This window comes from Scyliorhinus canicula, chromosome 8, assembly GCF_902713615.1.
Source record: "Scyliorhinus canicula chromosome 8, sScyCan1.1, whole genome shotgun sequence".
Classification (NCBI taxonomy): domain Eukaryota; kingdom Metazoa; phylum Chordata; class Chondrichthyes; order Carcharhiniformes; family Scyliorhinidae; genus Scyliorhinus; species Scyliorhinus canicula.
The window spans coordinates 82277117-82293704 of record NC_052153.1 but is presented as its reverse complement, the minus strand read 5'-3'; the positions used below and the strand labels follow the sequence as shown (position 1 = coordinate 82293704).

The following is a 16588-nucleotide window of genomic DNA, read 5'->3' as shown; positions in this document are numbered from 1 at the left end:
TGTAGGGCCTCATCCCAGACCCCGTGGACACAATCGCCCATCAGGCCAGGGTGCAACCCAGAGCTGGAGGCCCACAGCAGCCCACAGGCTGCACTGGTCTTCCGAATAGACGACAATCAGCGTGCGCCGCAGGAGTCTCCATCTCAACAAGGGGACAATGCGGCACCTGTGCCATATCCTCGCAGACATGGCACCACATGGAGGAGGAGGACACTCGCTCCCAGTGGCTGTGAAGGTCACCGAAGCCCAGAACCTCTGCGCCTCAGGATCATTCCAGGGCTCGAGTGGGGACTTGTGCAGCATCTTACAAGCTACGGCCCACAAATGCATCCATGAAGTCACAGGTGCCCTGTTTGCCCAGGCAGAAAACTATATAAACTTTGAATGAGCAGGCCCAACAAGATGCCTTGGCAGGAAGATTCACCCCCATCAACAGGATCCCGCAGGTCCAGGGGTTAATGTGGCCTTGCGCGCACTGGACCGTCTGGGAGTGCCCGACATCGACAGCTCGTGTGTGACCACCACATGACGATCATGTGCGTGTGTGCATGCTTCCCAGCAAGTGTCCTGGGGCCATCAGACATCCCCGGCCTCTTCGAGGACCACTCCAGGATGGCTGGTTGGCACTTGGGGAATAAGGTGCACCCACTGAGGACTTGGCTAATGACACCAGTGACTGATGCGGAGACCTGATACAATGAAGACCATGCGGCCTGTCATTGAGCGGTACATCGGACTCAAAATGCGGTTCCGCTGCCTCGACCGCTCTGGCGGTGCACTATTGCATATTCCCGCCCAGAGGGTTGCCCGCTTTGTGGTGGTCTGCTGTGTCCTCCACCACCTGGCACAGTAGCGGGGCGACGTGGAGGTGGAAGAATATGTGGCCACCTCCGAGGAGGAGGACGAGGACAAGGAAGTGCCGGAATAAGATGGGATGGAGGATGAGCCCAGGGAGGACCCACAGGACAAACCAGAGGATACAGCACAGTCGGGAGCGGCGAGGGTCCAGCAAACTCCAAGGGCCAAGGGCTCAACCTCGCCTGCTTCGCATAGGATGTGGCCTCATCTGTCATCTCTTCCAGTCCCCAACCACTGCCCTCCCAATCCACATTTCCCACCCTCCCAGGGTCTGTGTAACATCACTCCAGGGTGATGAGGACTGTGTTGGGCCTGTCAGCGAATCACAGTCGAGGACAAGGGGGTGATGATAACCCGCTGAGAGCTGGTGTTCCTCAATCAATGTCACTGTCTGACCTCTGCCTGTCTGCTGAGTGCTCGCTCATACCCATTGCCTGCACATGTTGTGCTGGAGAGAGAGAGAGGGGGAGTGGGCGGTGAGGCAGGAGTCCAGAACCTCCATGTCTGGAGAGATGGGGCATGGGATTGGTGCTCGGAAGAAAATGCCAGGGGTGTCATATTGGTCGAGGTCAACAGATTGGTGCTGCCCCACTCCTCATAGATTGCCCCTCCGCACCCCGCAATACCCAACCCCTCCCCCATTGCCCTGTGTTCCTCGACGTGCTTAGCCTTCCGAGCTCTAGCGCTGTATCTAGGTATGTTCCCAGGATGCCCATCAGAGATTGAGGCAGCCTGCTGCTTGCCGCATCCCGTAGCCTTCGGTGGACGAACCCAGAGCCGTCACCACCCTGTAGGATGGCTCTGGGTTGACAGCTAGCCCTCATCCTCCTGGTTGGTGCCTATAGGGCCTTGGGGTTCACCTCGGGAAGGACGGGCAGCTGGATTGAGCTGCGGCTGCCTCTGCATCTTCTGGCTCTCCCAGCCCTGGCAGCTCCCCAATGTCTGCAGCATGCTGCTGACACCCTCAGTAATGCACCACAGTGACTGGAACATGCTCTGCAGTGCCTCAGAAAGGTCCACCTGAGAATGGGACATGCTCCGCAGTGTCTCATCAAGGTCCTCCTGGTAGTGGGTCACGTCCCCCAGTGACTGGGACATGCTCTGCAGCGCCTCAGAAATGTCCACCTGAGAATGGGACATGCTCTGCAGCGCCTCAGAAATGTCCACCTGAGAATGGGACATGCTCCGCAGTGCCTCATCAAGGTCCTCGTGGTACTGGGTCACGTCCCCCAGTGACTGGGACATGCTCTGCAGCACCTCAGAAATGTCCACCTGAGAGCGGGACATGCTCCGCAGTGCCTCATCAAGGTCCTCCTGGTATTGGGTCACGTTCTCCCAGTGACTGGGACATGCTGTCGCGGCGCTCAACCATGGCAGTCACAGACTGAGCCATACATTGGACATCTCCACTCATACGGCCAACGTTGTGCAACAGGCTCTCCACTGCGGTCGCCACCCAAGTGCCTTCGGCTGCAGGTCCTGTGGGAGAATGGACATGTGGTCAGAGAGGTCATCTGGGTGGGAGCCAGTGGATCCTCACCTCTGTGCCATGTGCCAACATCTACAGTGGTTACTGATCAGTGCCTGGCCCCCCCTGTGAGCTCCAGGGCCAGTTCCTCATAGGGGATGAGGACTCTGATGTCCAGCACCCCACCCTGCCTGTTTGGGTCCTCTCCCGCCGGTTGTCGGCCAACCCTTCTTGCGGGGATACAGAGGGGGCATTGTTGGTGGCGCACATGGTACATTGTGGGAGGGGGAGAGAACAGGGTGGGGAAATGGGCAGCGAGGGTGGCACTACCAGGACCTGGAACGGTGCTGGGCGGGGCTGTGCCAGGCGAATCCTCTTGGGTGGGTGAGGGGGGGTTGTGTGTCCGGTCCAAACTCACCAGAGTGGCCCGGTAGAGGTAATTGACCTTCTTGCAGCACTGGGTGCCGGTCCTCCTGGTCACGCTCCCTGAGCTGACTGCCGTGCCACTTACTCCCATGCGGCACTGGATGCCATGTGGCTGACCCTCCTGTAATATTAACAGCAACTTCTGGCATCTGCACATGCAAGGTTAAATGTGAAATCCAGAAGCTACAGCCACAGGAATCATGCTCCTTTGCAAGGTGTGCTGTTTCAATTTGCAGAGGGAACCATCAGAACCCGCTGATCTGTCCTGAACTATTTACAAACTGTCTTTGCTGGAAACACCAAATGCAACATTGAGCCTTGTTCAATCAGGAGTATTTGAGATTTTAAAGGCATAAGAAGTCAGGATGATTGCTGAACAACTCTCATGCTCTGAAAAACTGATATCAAAACTGTTGAATTCCCTTCGAAAAGCATTTAAAATTCAAGATTTTTAATAAATACATTTTTAACTTTTGTTCTGGTATTTATGCTCCTCTCTCTCAATCCCATGTGCATGTCCTAAACTTTATTTTACTTCCTGTACATTAATTTAAATGCAATTTGTTTTCTCTGCTTTTTACTTGTTGTCGGAGAGAATTATTCGATCTGACTGGTTGATCAGCCTGTCTAGTACCTGCCTATTAATGGAGGCCACAGATCCCCTGTAGAAGATACCATATTGAAATTGACATTGAAAAACAGGAATCCTACTTTCTGCAGCCTGCCAAACTTGTTGTGGTCAGCTTTTTCCAAGGTGAGAGGCAAATGCTGTACCTTTCCTGTCCTTTCAACGATGACTGCAATTACAGGCCAATAACCACACTTCCCACTCTTGATAATTATGCAGTAAACTGTCCTGGAATATGTGGATGCTAAATGAGAACAGGATTGGACTCAGCTAGAAGAGCCCTAGACATCCTAGGCGGGATTGTGGGCAGCGCTGGCAGCCCGCCAGAATGCCACGCTCCAGTGTTTCAACAGTGGCGGCAATGCGTTCTACTCCGCACATAAAGTAAACTCCATTGGCATATCATTAGCGGGCCTGACCCAGTATTCTCTGGGGCTCCCGCAATGCTCTGCCTCTGCCAGGAAGAATTACCAATGGCGAGTTTCACTTGTTTTAAAAATTGGGAAACGGGCGCTGTGGCTGCTGAGGGAGAAAAGAGAGGGCTAGAGCGTGCCGCTGGCTGCTGGAGGTGGGGGGGGGGTCTGCTGCGGGGAGTAGCGGGAGTCGCCAGGAGGTGAGCCGTGGGGGCATTAACACTTAGTCTCTGAAATGGAGACACCCACCCCTGTCACCAATTACTGTCTGCTCTGCATAAGAATTATCTCATGGCTGAGATACTGAAGAGTGTCTGCAGAATTTTACTTCAAATTTCATGATCAAGGAAAATAACAAAGCTTACATTGATTTTAAAAATGCAGTCATATCCAAAACATAGTGAACATATTTGTCCGCATGTTGATCTTAAGACAACTATAAAAGAGTTATAGGTCACATTCACAATGCACTCACAGTGCCAGTGAATGAACTACAAATCTTAGCTCAAGTAAATATGAAAAGCTACTTACTAAACTGGTATAGATTTTCCCAGGACCTGAACTCTGGTACAGAGGTAATGGTCAGTACAGGGCAAGGGTTACCTCCTAAAGTTTCACAGATCGAATCTTGCCGGAAGTAAATCTGCTGAGGATCATGTAGTGCCTCCAGCTTCTTAATGTGCATCTTTATTTAAAAGACAAGAAAATGCACAGAATTGTGTTATTTATGGACATTATATTTATATTCTGACTGCATTAAGATTAGAAATGATAGTTTGTGGATAGTGGTGATGATTACAGTTTGAACATGCTACTGCATAAGGATGTCAAGTTTATGAGAAAATGTACGTCTTGGTTGCTTTGATCCAGAAATTTAAACTGTGACTTAGGTTGGATGACCAACTGTAGAAACAATGATCATCAAAAAGATGGACTTGAATCCATACAGCGTCTTTCATAATCACAGTCATCCCAAATAATTTTGTAGCCAATTAAGTACATTTGAAATATAGTTATTAGTGTAACTTAAAAAAACTCGAGGTTCATCTAAGGTGTAATTTATGTACCAAATTCTAAAGCAAATTTCTGCAAGTCCAACCTCACACCCTATATTTTACTAGTATTTTAATTTCCTATATTTTACTAGTATTTAATTTCCTATATCATTAATCCAAGGATTATTTGACCTGCATCGCTCAACCTATAGATAACTCCTCCAAGATATCTAATGCCAAGTGCATTCAAGCTACCTTATTATAAAAGGAGAATTTATGTTATCGTAATATCTAACCTGCTACTAACTGAAGCATAGGAGTGCTAGGATCAGGATTTGTGCTTCCAATTTAGAGAAGATAAACCCATTGTCTATATGTGATGCAAACCAGAATGCTTGGAGGAAAAGATCTTCAATCCCATACAATGCACCAGTCAATCTTCTGGATTTGAAATTTACAAATCTTATGTTCTTTTGGAGATGTTCAATGTGGTGACAGCATTTGATATCGATTCAGCACTAATTCATTACAGATTGGGGAAAAATATTGGAAATATCTTGCAAATATGCTCTGGTCCATTCAGAGGTTGTCACACACTCTGATGAGCTTATATCCTTCAGGCACATATAATAATAATAACCTTTATCAGTGTCACAAGTAGGCTTACATTTATACTGCAATGGAGTTGCTGTGAAAATCCCCTAGCATGTGCTTCAGGTGGAAACATATTAAAGTGGGCAGCACGGTAGCACTGTGGTTAGCACAATTGCTTCACAGCTCCAGGGTCCCAGGTTCGATTCCCGGCTTGGGTTACTGTCTGTATGGAGTCTGCACATTCTCCCCGTGTGTGCGTGGGTTTCCTGTGGGTTCTCCGGTTTCCTCCCACAGTCCAAAGATGTGCAGGTTAAGTGCTAAATTGCCCTTAGTGTCCAAAATTGCCCTTAGTGTTGGGTGGGGTTACTGGGTTATGGGGGTAGGGTGGAGGTGTGGGCTTGGGTAGGGTGCTCTTTCCAGGAGCCGGTGCAGACTCGATGGGCCAAATGGCCTCCTTCTGCACTGTGAATTCAATGAAGCGCGATCAGTATGGATCATGATCCAGTAATCAGCTATTGGAACAGCTTATAGGTGAAGTTATATTAAAAACAAAAACTCACAAATACAGACAAACAAATAAAGGAACAAAAATTGAAATCATTTAAGATTAGAAAAGTTGAGAATATAATTTAACTCAAATAAATGCCTATTTACCAGAAAAAGATATGCTTGAACCAGATCCTATCTAATGGAAATGAATCAATACTGTATGTTGGATCAAATAATTGTCCTCTGAAAAACACATGTTTATTTAGACAACTTACTTACTTTTGAAGAAATATTAAGCCAAATAAAATTTAAAGGGAGTAAAAGCTCTTTTCCCAGTGAGACTGTTCATTTTGATTACCAAATATTTTTTTAACAATTGCACTTGCAATAAAATGCGAATCATTAGTTGCATTATAGAATGATAGAATCCATACAATGCAGGAGAATTCCTACAAAGCAGGAGGCCAATTGATCCATCGCGTCTGCACCGACCCTCTAAAAGAGCATCCCACCTCGGCCCATGGCCCCCACACTATCTCCCGTAACCTAACCTTTTTGAACACTAAGGGGCAATTTAGCATGGCCAATCAACCTAATCCCCATCTGTGGACTGTGGGAGGCAACTGGAGCACCCGGAGTTAACACGTAGATACGGGGTGAATGTACAAATTCCACACAATCACTCAAGGTCGGAATTGAACCCGGGTCCCTGGCACTGAGGCTGCAGTGCTAACCACTGTGCCACCGTGCCGCCCATTATGTACAGAAATTGGTTGGAAATAGTACTATGATCCAAGAGCAGAAGAAATGGACTGTGCAACTTAATTTACTCAATCGTCTGTAGTCAGAAACTAGGTTATTTTAACACAACGCGGAAATTCCACTTCTCTCCAACATAATTTAAAAATCAAATTAGGACTTGAGTGCAGTCAATTATTTGACAATGCTCAAAAGACATTAGCAGACCTTTTAAGAAATATAAAAGCTAAAGATCTCAATTGTAATGGATCTTTCACCAAAACACAATTCAGAACACAAGCTCTATGATGAAGCAATTAGCTTAATGTACAAGCAGTCTGAAAATCTATCTGAAACCAAAAGGAATTACACCCAGCTGAGGTTTCACAATTACACCACCTTAAATGGAAATTTGAGTAAAATGAAGAGGGTTATGTTGAGCCATCCACATACTGCATAATATGCAAGCATTGACTGCATATTGCACATTTCTCTAATTAAAAGCATAATTCAGTTTATTGAGCATATTACCTGTAAGGTAGAGTAGGTGTATGGGTAGTGGTAAGCAAAGTAGCACACATCATCCTTATGGGTAAAGTTAATTGTAAATGTCAGAGTATAATAAGATTTTCCTTTCAGACCCCCAGCTGCTATTGAACTTCTGGAAAAATGATTCCTACAAGAAAAAGGCATAACTGTGTTAAAATCTTAAACATAAAATCATACTAAGTGACTTGGAGGGGAACTTCCCATTGGTGGTGGTCCCACGTGTCTGCTGCCCTTGACCTTCTTGACAGTGGCAATCGTGGTTTAAGAAGGTGCTGTTTAAGGAACATTGAGGAATTCCTGCAGTGCATCTTGTAGATGGTACACTCTGTTGCACTGTTAGTCAGTGGAGGAGGGAATGGATGTTTGTGGAAGGGGTGCCAATCAAGCAGGCTGCTTTGTCCTGGCTGGTGTCGAACATCTTGACTGCTGTTGGAGCTGTACTCATCTAGAAAAGTAGAGAGTTTTCTGACTTGCGCCTTGCAGATGGAGGACAGTCTTTGGGGAGTCAGGTGGCGAGTTACACGCCGGTGGATTCCTATCATCTGGCCTGGTCTTGTAACCACAATATTTATACGGCTAGTCCAGTTGAGTTTCTGGTCAATGGTAACCCCCAGGATGTTGGTAGTGGGCGATTCAGAAATGGCAATTCCATTGAATGCCAAGGGGTAATGGTTTGGATATCTCTTGTTGGAGATGGTCATTACCTGACAGTTGTGTGGTGGAAATGTTACCTGCCACTTGTCAGCCCAAGCCTGGATATTGTCCAGGTCTTGCTGCATTTGGACATGGGTTGCTTCGGTATCTGAGTCACTGTGAATGGTGGACGTTGTGTAATTAATAGCGAACATCCCCACTTCTGACCTTGTGTTGGAAGGAAGGTAATTGATAAAGCAGTTGGAAGATGGTTGGAGCTTGAACACTACTGAGGATTTCCTGCAGTGATGCTCTGGAAGTAAAATGATTGATCTCCAACCATTACAACCATCTTCCTTTGTGCCAGATGCAACTCCAACCAGCAGAGGGTTTTCCCCCGATTCACATGGGGCCCGAGTAAAACTGCAGTCATTGATGTCCCACTCGGTCAAATGCGGTCTTGATGTCACTCTCACCTCAAATCTGGAGTTCAGCTATTTTGTCCATGTATGAATCAATGAGGTCAGAGTATGAGTGATCTGGTGGAACCCAAATTCAGCATCAGTGAGGAGGTTGTTGCTAAGTAATTACCGCTTGATAACACTGTTGCCCCTTTCATCACTTTACTGATGACCAAGAGTAGACTGATGGGGCAGTAATTGTCCGGTTGGATATTTCCTGCATTTTGTATACAAGACATACCTGGGTAATTTTCCACATTGGTAGATGCCAGTGTTGCAGCTGGACTGGAACAGCTTAGCTGAGGGTGTGGCAAGTTCTGGGGCACGTCTTCAGTACGACTGCCCAGAATCACCTTTTATCCAGTGCCTTCTGCCATTTCTTATTATGTGGAGTGAATCGAATTAGCTGAAGGCTGGCATCTGTGGTGCTCGGGACCTCCAGAGGGGGTCAAGATGGATCATCCACTCAGTACCTCTGGCTGAAGATTGTTGCAAATGCATCAACCTCACCTTTTGCACTGATGTGCTGGACTCCTTTTTCATTGAGCAGGAGGATATCAGTGCAGCCACCTTCTCCAGTGAGTTGCTTGTCGATCACCATTCATAATCGAATGCTGTAGGACTGCAGAGCTTAGATCTGATCCATTGGTTGTGGAGTCACTAAGTTCTGTCTATTATTTGCTGCTAATGCTGTTTGGTATGCAAGTAAGCCTGCGTTGTAACTTCACCAGGTTGTCACCTCATTTTTAGGCATGCCTGCTGTTGCCCCGGCACACTCTCCTGCGCGCTTATCAGGGTTGATCCCCTGGCTTGGCGGTAATGGAAAAGCGGGAGATACCCAGGCCATGAGGTTACCATGATTGTGGTTGAGTGCAATTCCACTGCTGTCGATGCATCACAGTACCTCATGGATGCCCAGTTTTAGTTGCTAGATCTGGTCAAAATCTATCCAATTTAACACTGTGGTAGTGCCACACAATATGGTGGAAGGCATCTTCACTGTGAAGATGGGACTTTGTCTCGACAAGAATGTGCATTGGTCCTATCGATACGGTCATGGACAGATGCAACTGTGGCGGACAGGTTGGTGAGGATGAGATCAAGTAGGTTTTCCCTCACCACCTGCCACAGACCCAGTCTTGCAGCTATGCCCTTTAAGACTTGGTCAACGGTGTGTGCTGGTGCTACCGAGCCATTCTTGGTGATGGACATTGGAGTACCCCATCAGAGTACATTTTGAACCCTTGCCACCCTTAGCGATTCCTACAAGTTATGTTCAACATGGAGTACTGATTTGTCAGCTGACAGGTAATTAGCAGAATTGTTTGTCTTGATGCTTCATGGAGTCCAGAGTGGATGCTGAGTTCTCTTTGGTCAACTCCCTCCAGACTGTATAACCACTGTGCCGCCACCTCTGCTGCGTCTTGCTAGTGGGACAGGACATACCCAGGGATGTCTGGGACATTGAGATACTCGCGGAATCATATCTTACAGACAATGGAGATTGTCTGGAGATAGATGGGTAACTGTAAGAGGGACTGGGAAGAAGCAGTCAGTGCAGGGACCCCCTGCGGTCGTTCCCCTGAGTAACAAGTATACCGTTTTGGATACTTGTGGGGGGGACGACTTACCAGGGGTAAGCCATGGGGTACAGGCCTCTGGCACGGAGTCTGTCCCTGTTGCTCAGAAGGGAAGGGGGGAAAGGAGTAGAACATTAGTAATTGGGGACTCAATAGTCAGGGGCACAGATAGGAGATTTTGTGGGAGCGAGAGAGACTCACGTTTGGTATGTTGCCTCCCAGGTGCAAGGGTACGTGATGTCTCGGATCGTGTTTTCCGGGTCCTTAAGGGGGAGCAGCCCCAGGTCGTAGTCCACATTGGCACTAATGACATAGGTAGGAAAGGGGACAAGGATGTCAGGCAGGCCTTTAGGGAGCTAGGATGGAAGCTCAGAGCGAGAACAAACAGAGTTGTTATCTCTGGGTTGTTGCCCGTGCCACGTGATAGTGAGATGAGGAATAGGGAGAGAGAGCAATTAAACACGTGGCTACAGGGATGGTGCAGGCGGGAGGGATTCAGATTTCTGGATAACTGGGGCTCTTTCTGGGGAAGGTGGGATCTCTATAGACAGGATGGTCTACATCTGAACCTGAGGGGCACCAATATCCTGGGGGGGAGATTTGTTAGTGCTCTTTGGGGGGGTTTAAACTAATTCAGCAGGGGCATGGGAACCTGGATTGTAGTTTTGGGGTACGGGAGATTGAGAGTATAGAGGTCAGGAGCATAGATTTGACTTCGCAGGAGGGTGCCAGTGTTCAGGTAGGTGGTTTGAAGTGTGTCTACTTTAATGCCAGGAGTATACGAAATAAGGTAGGGGAACTGGCAGCATGGGTTGGTACCTGGGACTTCGATGTTGTGGCCATTTCAGAGACATGGATAGAGCAGGGACAGGAATGGTTGTTGCAGGTTCCGGGGTTTAGGTGTTTTAGTAAGCTCAGAGAAGGGGGCAAAAGAGGGGGAGGTGTGGCGCTGCTAGTCAAGGACAGTATTACGGTGGCGGAAAGGATGAATGAAATGAAATGAAAATCGCTTATTGTCACGAGTAGGCTTCAATGAAGTTACTGTGAAAAGCCCCTAGTCGCCACATTCCGGCGCCTGTCCGGGGAGGCTGATACGGGAATCGAACCGTGCTGCTGGCCTGCTTGGTCTGCTTACAAAGCCAGCGATTTAGCTCAGTGAGCTAAACCATGCTAGATGGGGACTCTTCTTCCGAGGTAGTATGGGCTGAGGTTAGAAACAGGAAAGGAGCGGTCACCCTGTTGGGAGTTTTCTATAGGCCACCTAATAGTTCTAGGGATGTAGAGGAAAGGATGGCGAAGATGATTCTGGAAAAGAGCGAAAGTAACAGGGCAGTTGTTGTGGGAGATTTTAACTTTCCAAATATTGACTGGAAAAGATATAGTTCGAGTACATGAGATGGGTCGTTCTTTGTACAATGTGTGCAGGAGGGTTTCCTGACACAATATGTTGACAGGCCAACAAGAGGCGAGGCCGCATTGGATTTGGTTTTGGGTAATGAACCAGGCCAGGTGTTAGATCTGGAGGTAGGTGAGCACTTTGGAAACAGTGACCATAATTCGGTGACCTTTACGTTAGTGATGGAAAGGGTTAAGTATACCCCGCAGGGCAAGAGTTATAGCTGGGGGAAGGGTAATTATGATGCCATTAGACATGACTTAGGATGTGTAGGTTGGAGAAGTAGGCTGCAAGGGTTAGGCACACTGGATATGTGGAGCTTGTTCAAGGAACAGCTATTGCATGTTCTTGATAAGTACGTACCAGTCAGGCAGGGAGGAAGGGGTCGAGCGAGGGAACCGTGGTTTACCAAAGAAGTGGAATCTCTTGTTAAGAGGAAGAAGGAGGCCTATGTGAAGATGAGGCGTGAAGTTTCAGTTGGGGCGCTTGATAGTTACAAGGAAGCGAGGAAGGATCTAAAGAGAGCTAAGACGAGCAAGGAGGGGACATGAGAAGTCTTTGGCAGGTAGGATCAAGGAAAACCCAAAAGCTTTCTATAGGTATGTCAGGAATAAAAGAATGACTAGGGTAAGAGTAGGGCCAGTCAAGGACAGTGGTGGGAAGTTGTGTGTGGAGGCTGAGGAGATAAGTGAGATACTAAATGAATACTTTTCGTCAGTATTCACTCAGGAAAAAGATAATGTTGTGGAGGAGAATGCTGAGACCCAGGCTATTAGAATAGATGGCATTGAGGTGCGTAGGGAAGAAGTGTTGGCAATTCTGGACAAGGTGAAAATAGATAAGTCCCCGGGGCCTGATGGGATTTATCCTAGGATTCTCTGGGAAGCCAGGGAAGAGATTGCTGAGCCTTTGGCTTTGATATTTATGTCATCATTGGCTACAGGAATAGTGCCAGAGGACGGGAGGATAGCAAATGTGGTCCCTTTGTTCAAGAAGGGGAGTAGAGATAACCCCGGTAACTATAGGCCGGTGAGCCTCACGTCTGTTGTGGGTAAAGTCTTGGAGAGGATTATAAGAGATACGATTTATAATCATCTAGATAGGAATAATATGATTAGGGATAGTCAGCATGGTTTTGTGAAGGGTAGGTCATGCCTCACAAACCTTATCGAGTTCTTTGAGAAGGTGACTGAACAGGTAGACGAGGGTAGAGCAGTTGATGTGGTGTATATGGATTTCAGTAAAACGTTTGATAAGGTTCCCCACGGTTGTCTATTGCAGAAAATATGGAGGCTGGGGATTGAGGGTGATTTAGAGATGTGGATCAGAAATTGGCTAGTTGAAAGAAGACAGAGGGTGGTGGTTGATGGCAAATGTTCAGAATGGAGTTCAGTTACGAGTGGCGTACCACAAGGATCTGTTCTGGAGCCGTTGCTGTTTGTCATTTTTATAAATGATCTAGGAGGGCACAGAAGGTTGGGTGAGTAAATTTGCAGACGACACTAAAGTCGGTGGAGTTGTAGACAGTGTGAAAGGATGTTGCAGGTTACAGAGGGACATAGATAAGCTGCAGAGCTGGGCTGAGAGGTGGCAAATGGAGTTTAATGTAGAGAAGTGTGAGGTGATTCACTTTGGAAAGAATAACAGGAATGCAGAATATTTGGCTAATGGTAAAATTCTTAGCAGTGTGGATGAGCAGAGGGATCTCGGTGTCCATGTACATAGATCCCTGAAAGTTGCCACCCAGGTTGATAGGGTTGTGAAGAAGGCCTATGGTGTGTTGGCCTTTATTGGTAGAGGGATTGAGTTCCGTAGCCATGAGGTCATGTTGCAGCTGTACAAAACTCTGGTACGGCCGCATTTGGAGTATTGCGTACAGTTCTGGTCGCCTCATTATAGGAAGGACGTGGAAGCTTTGGAACGGGTGCAGAGGAGATTTACCAGGATGTTGCCTGGTATGGAGGGAAAATCTTATGAGGAAAGGCTGATGGACTTGAGGTTGTTTTCGTTAGAGAGAAGAAGGTTAAGAGGTGACTTAATAGAGGCATACAAAATGATCAGAGGGTTAGATAGGGTGGACAGTGAGAGCCTTCTCCCGCGGATGGAGGTGGCTAGCACGAGGGGACATAGCCTTAAATTGAGGGGTAATAGATATAGGACAGACGTCAGAGGTAGGTTTTTTACGCAAAGAGTGGTGAGGCCGTGGAATGCCCTACCTGCAACAGTAGTGAACTCGCCAACATCGAGGGCATTTAAAAGTTTATTGGATAAGCATATGGATGATAATGGCAGTGTAGGTTAGATGGCCTTTAGTTTTTGACTTCCCATGTCGGTGCAACATCGTGGGCCGAAGGGCCTGTACTGCGCTGTATCGTTCTATGTTCTATGTCAGGTTATTGTTTGACTAGTTTGTGAAACAACTCTCCCAACTTTGGCACAAACCCCAGAAGACAACTTTGGAGGATCGAAAGGGCTGGGTTTGTCGTTGAGGTTTCCTGTAAAGTAACAAAAATAAACACTGCTTCCTCTATCTTCCAAAGAATATTTTGATGATTTTACAGTTTGTAATCTACATTAGAGAAGGTGCACAAAGAATTGGTAGAGATAGATAGCATAATACTAAGAAATAGTAAGGTGTTAGGCGGGCTTAGAGACAGGAAGCCATCTCCAGCAAGAAAAACCATAACCTTCACCCCAGGACATGCAAGGCATTATTATCACTGAATCCACAACTATCAACATCATGGGGGTTACCATTGACCAGAAACTGAACTGGACTAGCCACATAAATACTGTGACTACAAGAGTAGGTCAGAGGCTAGGAATCGTGTGGCAAGTAACTCACCTCCTGACACCCAAAGCTTGTCCAGAATCTACAAGGCACAAGTCAGTGTGATAGAATAATTTCCACTTATCTGGATGAATACAGCACTTAAGAAACATGACACCATCCAGGACAAAGCAGCATGCTTGACTGGCACTCCCCCACAAATATTCCACCATCAATGCACAGTGTCAGCAATATGTACTATCTACAAGATGCACTGTTCACCAAGGCTCCTTAGGCAGCAACTTTCACACATAACCGTTACCATCTCGAAGGACACGGGCAGCAGATACATGGGAACAGCACCATCTGAAGTTCCCCACCAAGTCATTCATCGTTGCCATTCCTTCACTTTCGCTGGGTCAAAATCCTGGAACTCCCTCCTGAACATACACTGCAATGGTTTGAGAAGGCAGTTCACCACTACCGTCTCATTGGGAATTAGGGCTGGGCAATAAATGCTGGCCAAGCCAGTGGAATATACATATATATAACTCTATCAATATATACAGAGTACATACTTGTAATAACAGGTATCTATCCCAGTTCGTATCCACTGTGGCCTTCCAAGCATGGCTTCCTGGACAGAATACATTATGGGATGCATACCTTCAAAAGGAAAATAAATATTTAAGGTTCTAATGTTCATGTGATAAACTGCAAATTGCATATCCATCAAGTATATTTCACAGCTTCAACAATGTGAGATTATCCTTTACTGTCTATTGATTCACCTTTACTGTCTATTAATTCACCATGTCATTAAAGGCTTAATTGTACTGAGACATGCTGTAATTTGCAATCAAATTCGTGGAAAGAATTTTGCATTATACTAAAAGAAAAACAATATATTCAAAGTTTTTTTAATTGTGTAAATGCATACACACATATCACATGCAGCATAGGTGATTGCATATAGCCACTGCGTGTTTTTTAAAAAGGATAGGGTGTGTAGGCAACTGCCCAAAGTGGAAGAATATTTAAGACTGATCTTGCAGATTCTCTGACAGTTAAGCACGCATTATTTGACTCTTCTACATCATGACATATTGGAACTCATTACACTGTCATGATACTGGACTGAACTATATCTGGTATCAATGTAATGGTGGTAATGGTAGACTCAAGTCTGCTCCCTTTATGATTTCAATGAGACTAGATTAATTTTGCCATTATGGTAGCTCATGGTATTTTTTTTTTTTTTAAAACTCTGCCTGCCTAAAGCAGCAAGTTAAATTTCAAAGTCTCCATGCTAGCTTTTAAATACAAGTCAATGAAGATGAATAAGTGCATGGGAGATCCAGTTCAAATTTGATGAGGCTCTGGCTGTAAATTAGAGTCTTGTATAACAGGTGTGGATCAGAAAATGAGGTGGGCATTCAACCATATTTGGCAGCTCATGTCCCTAAATAATTTCCAATACTACTTCCATTGCTGCATATTGTTTAAAGAAAAAAATCCAAACCACTTAAGCTACAGGATGACATTTGGTTAATTCTGACTTTCGTCTTGGGTGCTGGAAAGAGCTGAAATTTTATTGCAGAAATGCAAATGTTAGGATTCTTTCCTCCTGCTGCTTTGTGCAGATAAATATGCCGTGAGGGGCAGAAAACTTAGATCTCCCCTACACCCACCCAGAAGTAATAAACTAATTATTTTGACTCGTTTGTTAGCACATGTCAGGCACTTACAAAGGATCACAGTCACATGGAGAATAAGAAAGTTTGAACATCTCCAATCAGGCATTTTACTTGTTTTGTAATAGCGTTCATACTCTATAATAGCAGTCTGACCTATACTAAAATATCCGGTCAGGGATTAGATGAACAAATCATCAACAGAAGACTATATTATAATTGTTTCAGCCATCGGAATCATTGGCTGTCCATTAGAAGGTTGTTCGGCCATTGCCTTATGTTAAATAGGTGAATATTAATTTACCAAATAAGGCAGCAGAAGACATTCTGATGATTCACAACAGCTTCATTTTGATACTACAGCTCAGCGTACACACTGGTTTCTACTCTTCTCTTCTTGATATTTTCCTTGTCCAGAAGCAACTCGGCCACCAGGGAAAAGCCCAGTTCTTAAGTACAAGCTTCAATGGGCATCACCTGTCCTCAATTCATTCTGAAGCAAGACCTGGTTTACTCTTAAAGAGACCTGCATTGCTAATGTGGTCACCATGTAGTTCTCTTTAGATAAATGCAGACAACACCAATACTTTCACATGAGGTAACTAACATGCAAAATATTTTAAACATTTGAAATATTCTGTCTTCAGGGTCTTTGGGAATTAGTTTCACAAGAAATGGTCCCAATATTTTCAATATAGGTAATCCTATTGATAAAATGTAATTTGTTAAATTTTCTATTTGAATGATTAACAGTGATACTGATGTGATAAATACCTTCAACGAACAAAATCAGTATAATCACATTTCAGATTTTATTTTAACAAGGGAACAACACTGCACCTTCTCAACCAACTCATTGCATGGAGAAATCTCAAACTTGAATTATGTGTGTTTTA

At 45.8% G+C, this 16588-nt stretch overlaps 1 protein-coding gene across 12 annotated transcripts in view; it reads right to left on the bottom strand.

The window, feature by feature from the left end:
- The window catches only part of agtpbp1 (ATP/GTP binding protein 1), a 325109-nt gene that overhangs the window by 132864 nt on the left and 175657 nt on the right, over positions 1-16588 (bottom strand). For all 12 annotated transcript variants that reach the window (XR_005461593.1, XM_038804830.1, XM_038804835.1 and 9 more), the window contains 3 exons: positions 14577-14664; positions 7141-7285; positions 4325-4478 (listed from right to left, as the gene is read on the bottom strand). Coding sequence is in view for 11 of the 12 variants with exons in the window: in XM_038804830.1 (XP_038660758.1) it covers positions 4325-4478; positions 7141-7285; positions 14577-14664 (387 nt within the window). In the remaining variant the exon portion in view is untranslated. The remainder of the gene's footprint in view (positions 1-4324; positions 4479-7140; positions 7286-14576; positions 14665-16588) is intronic.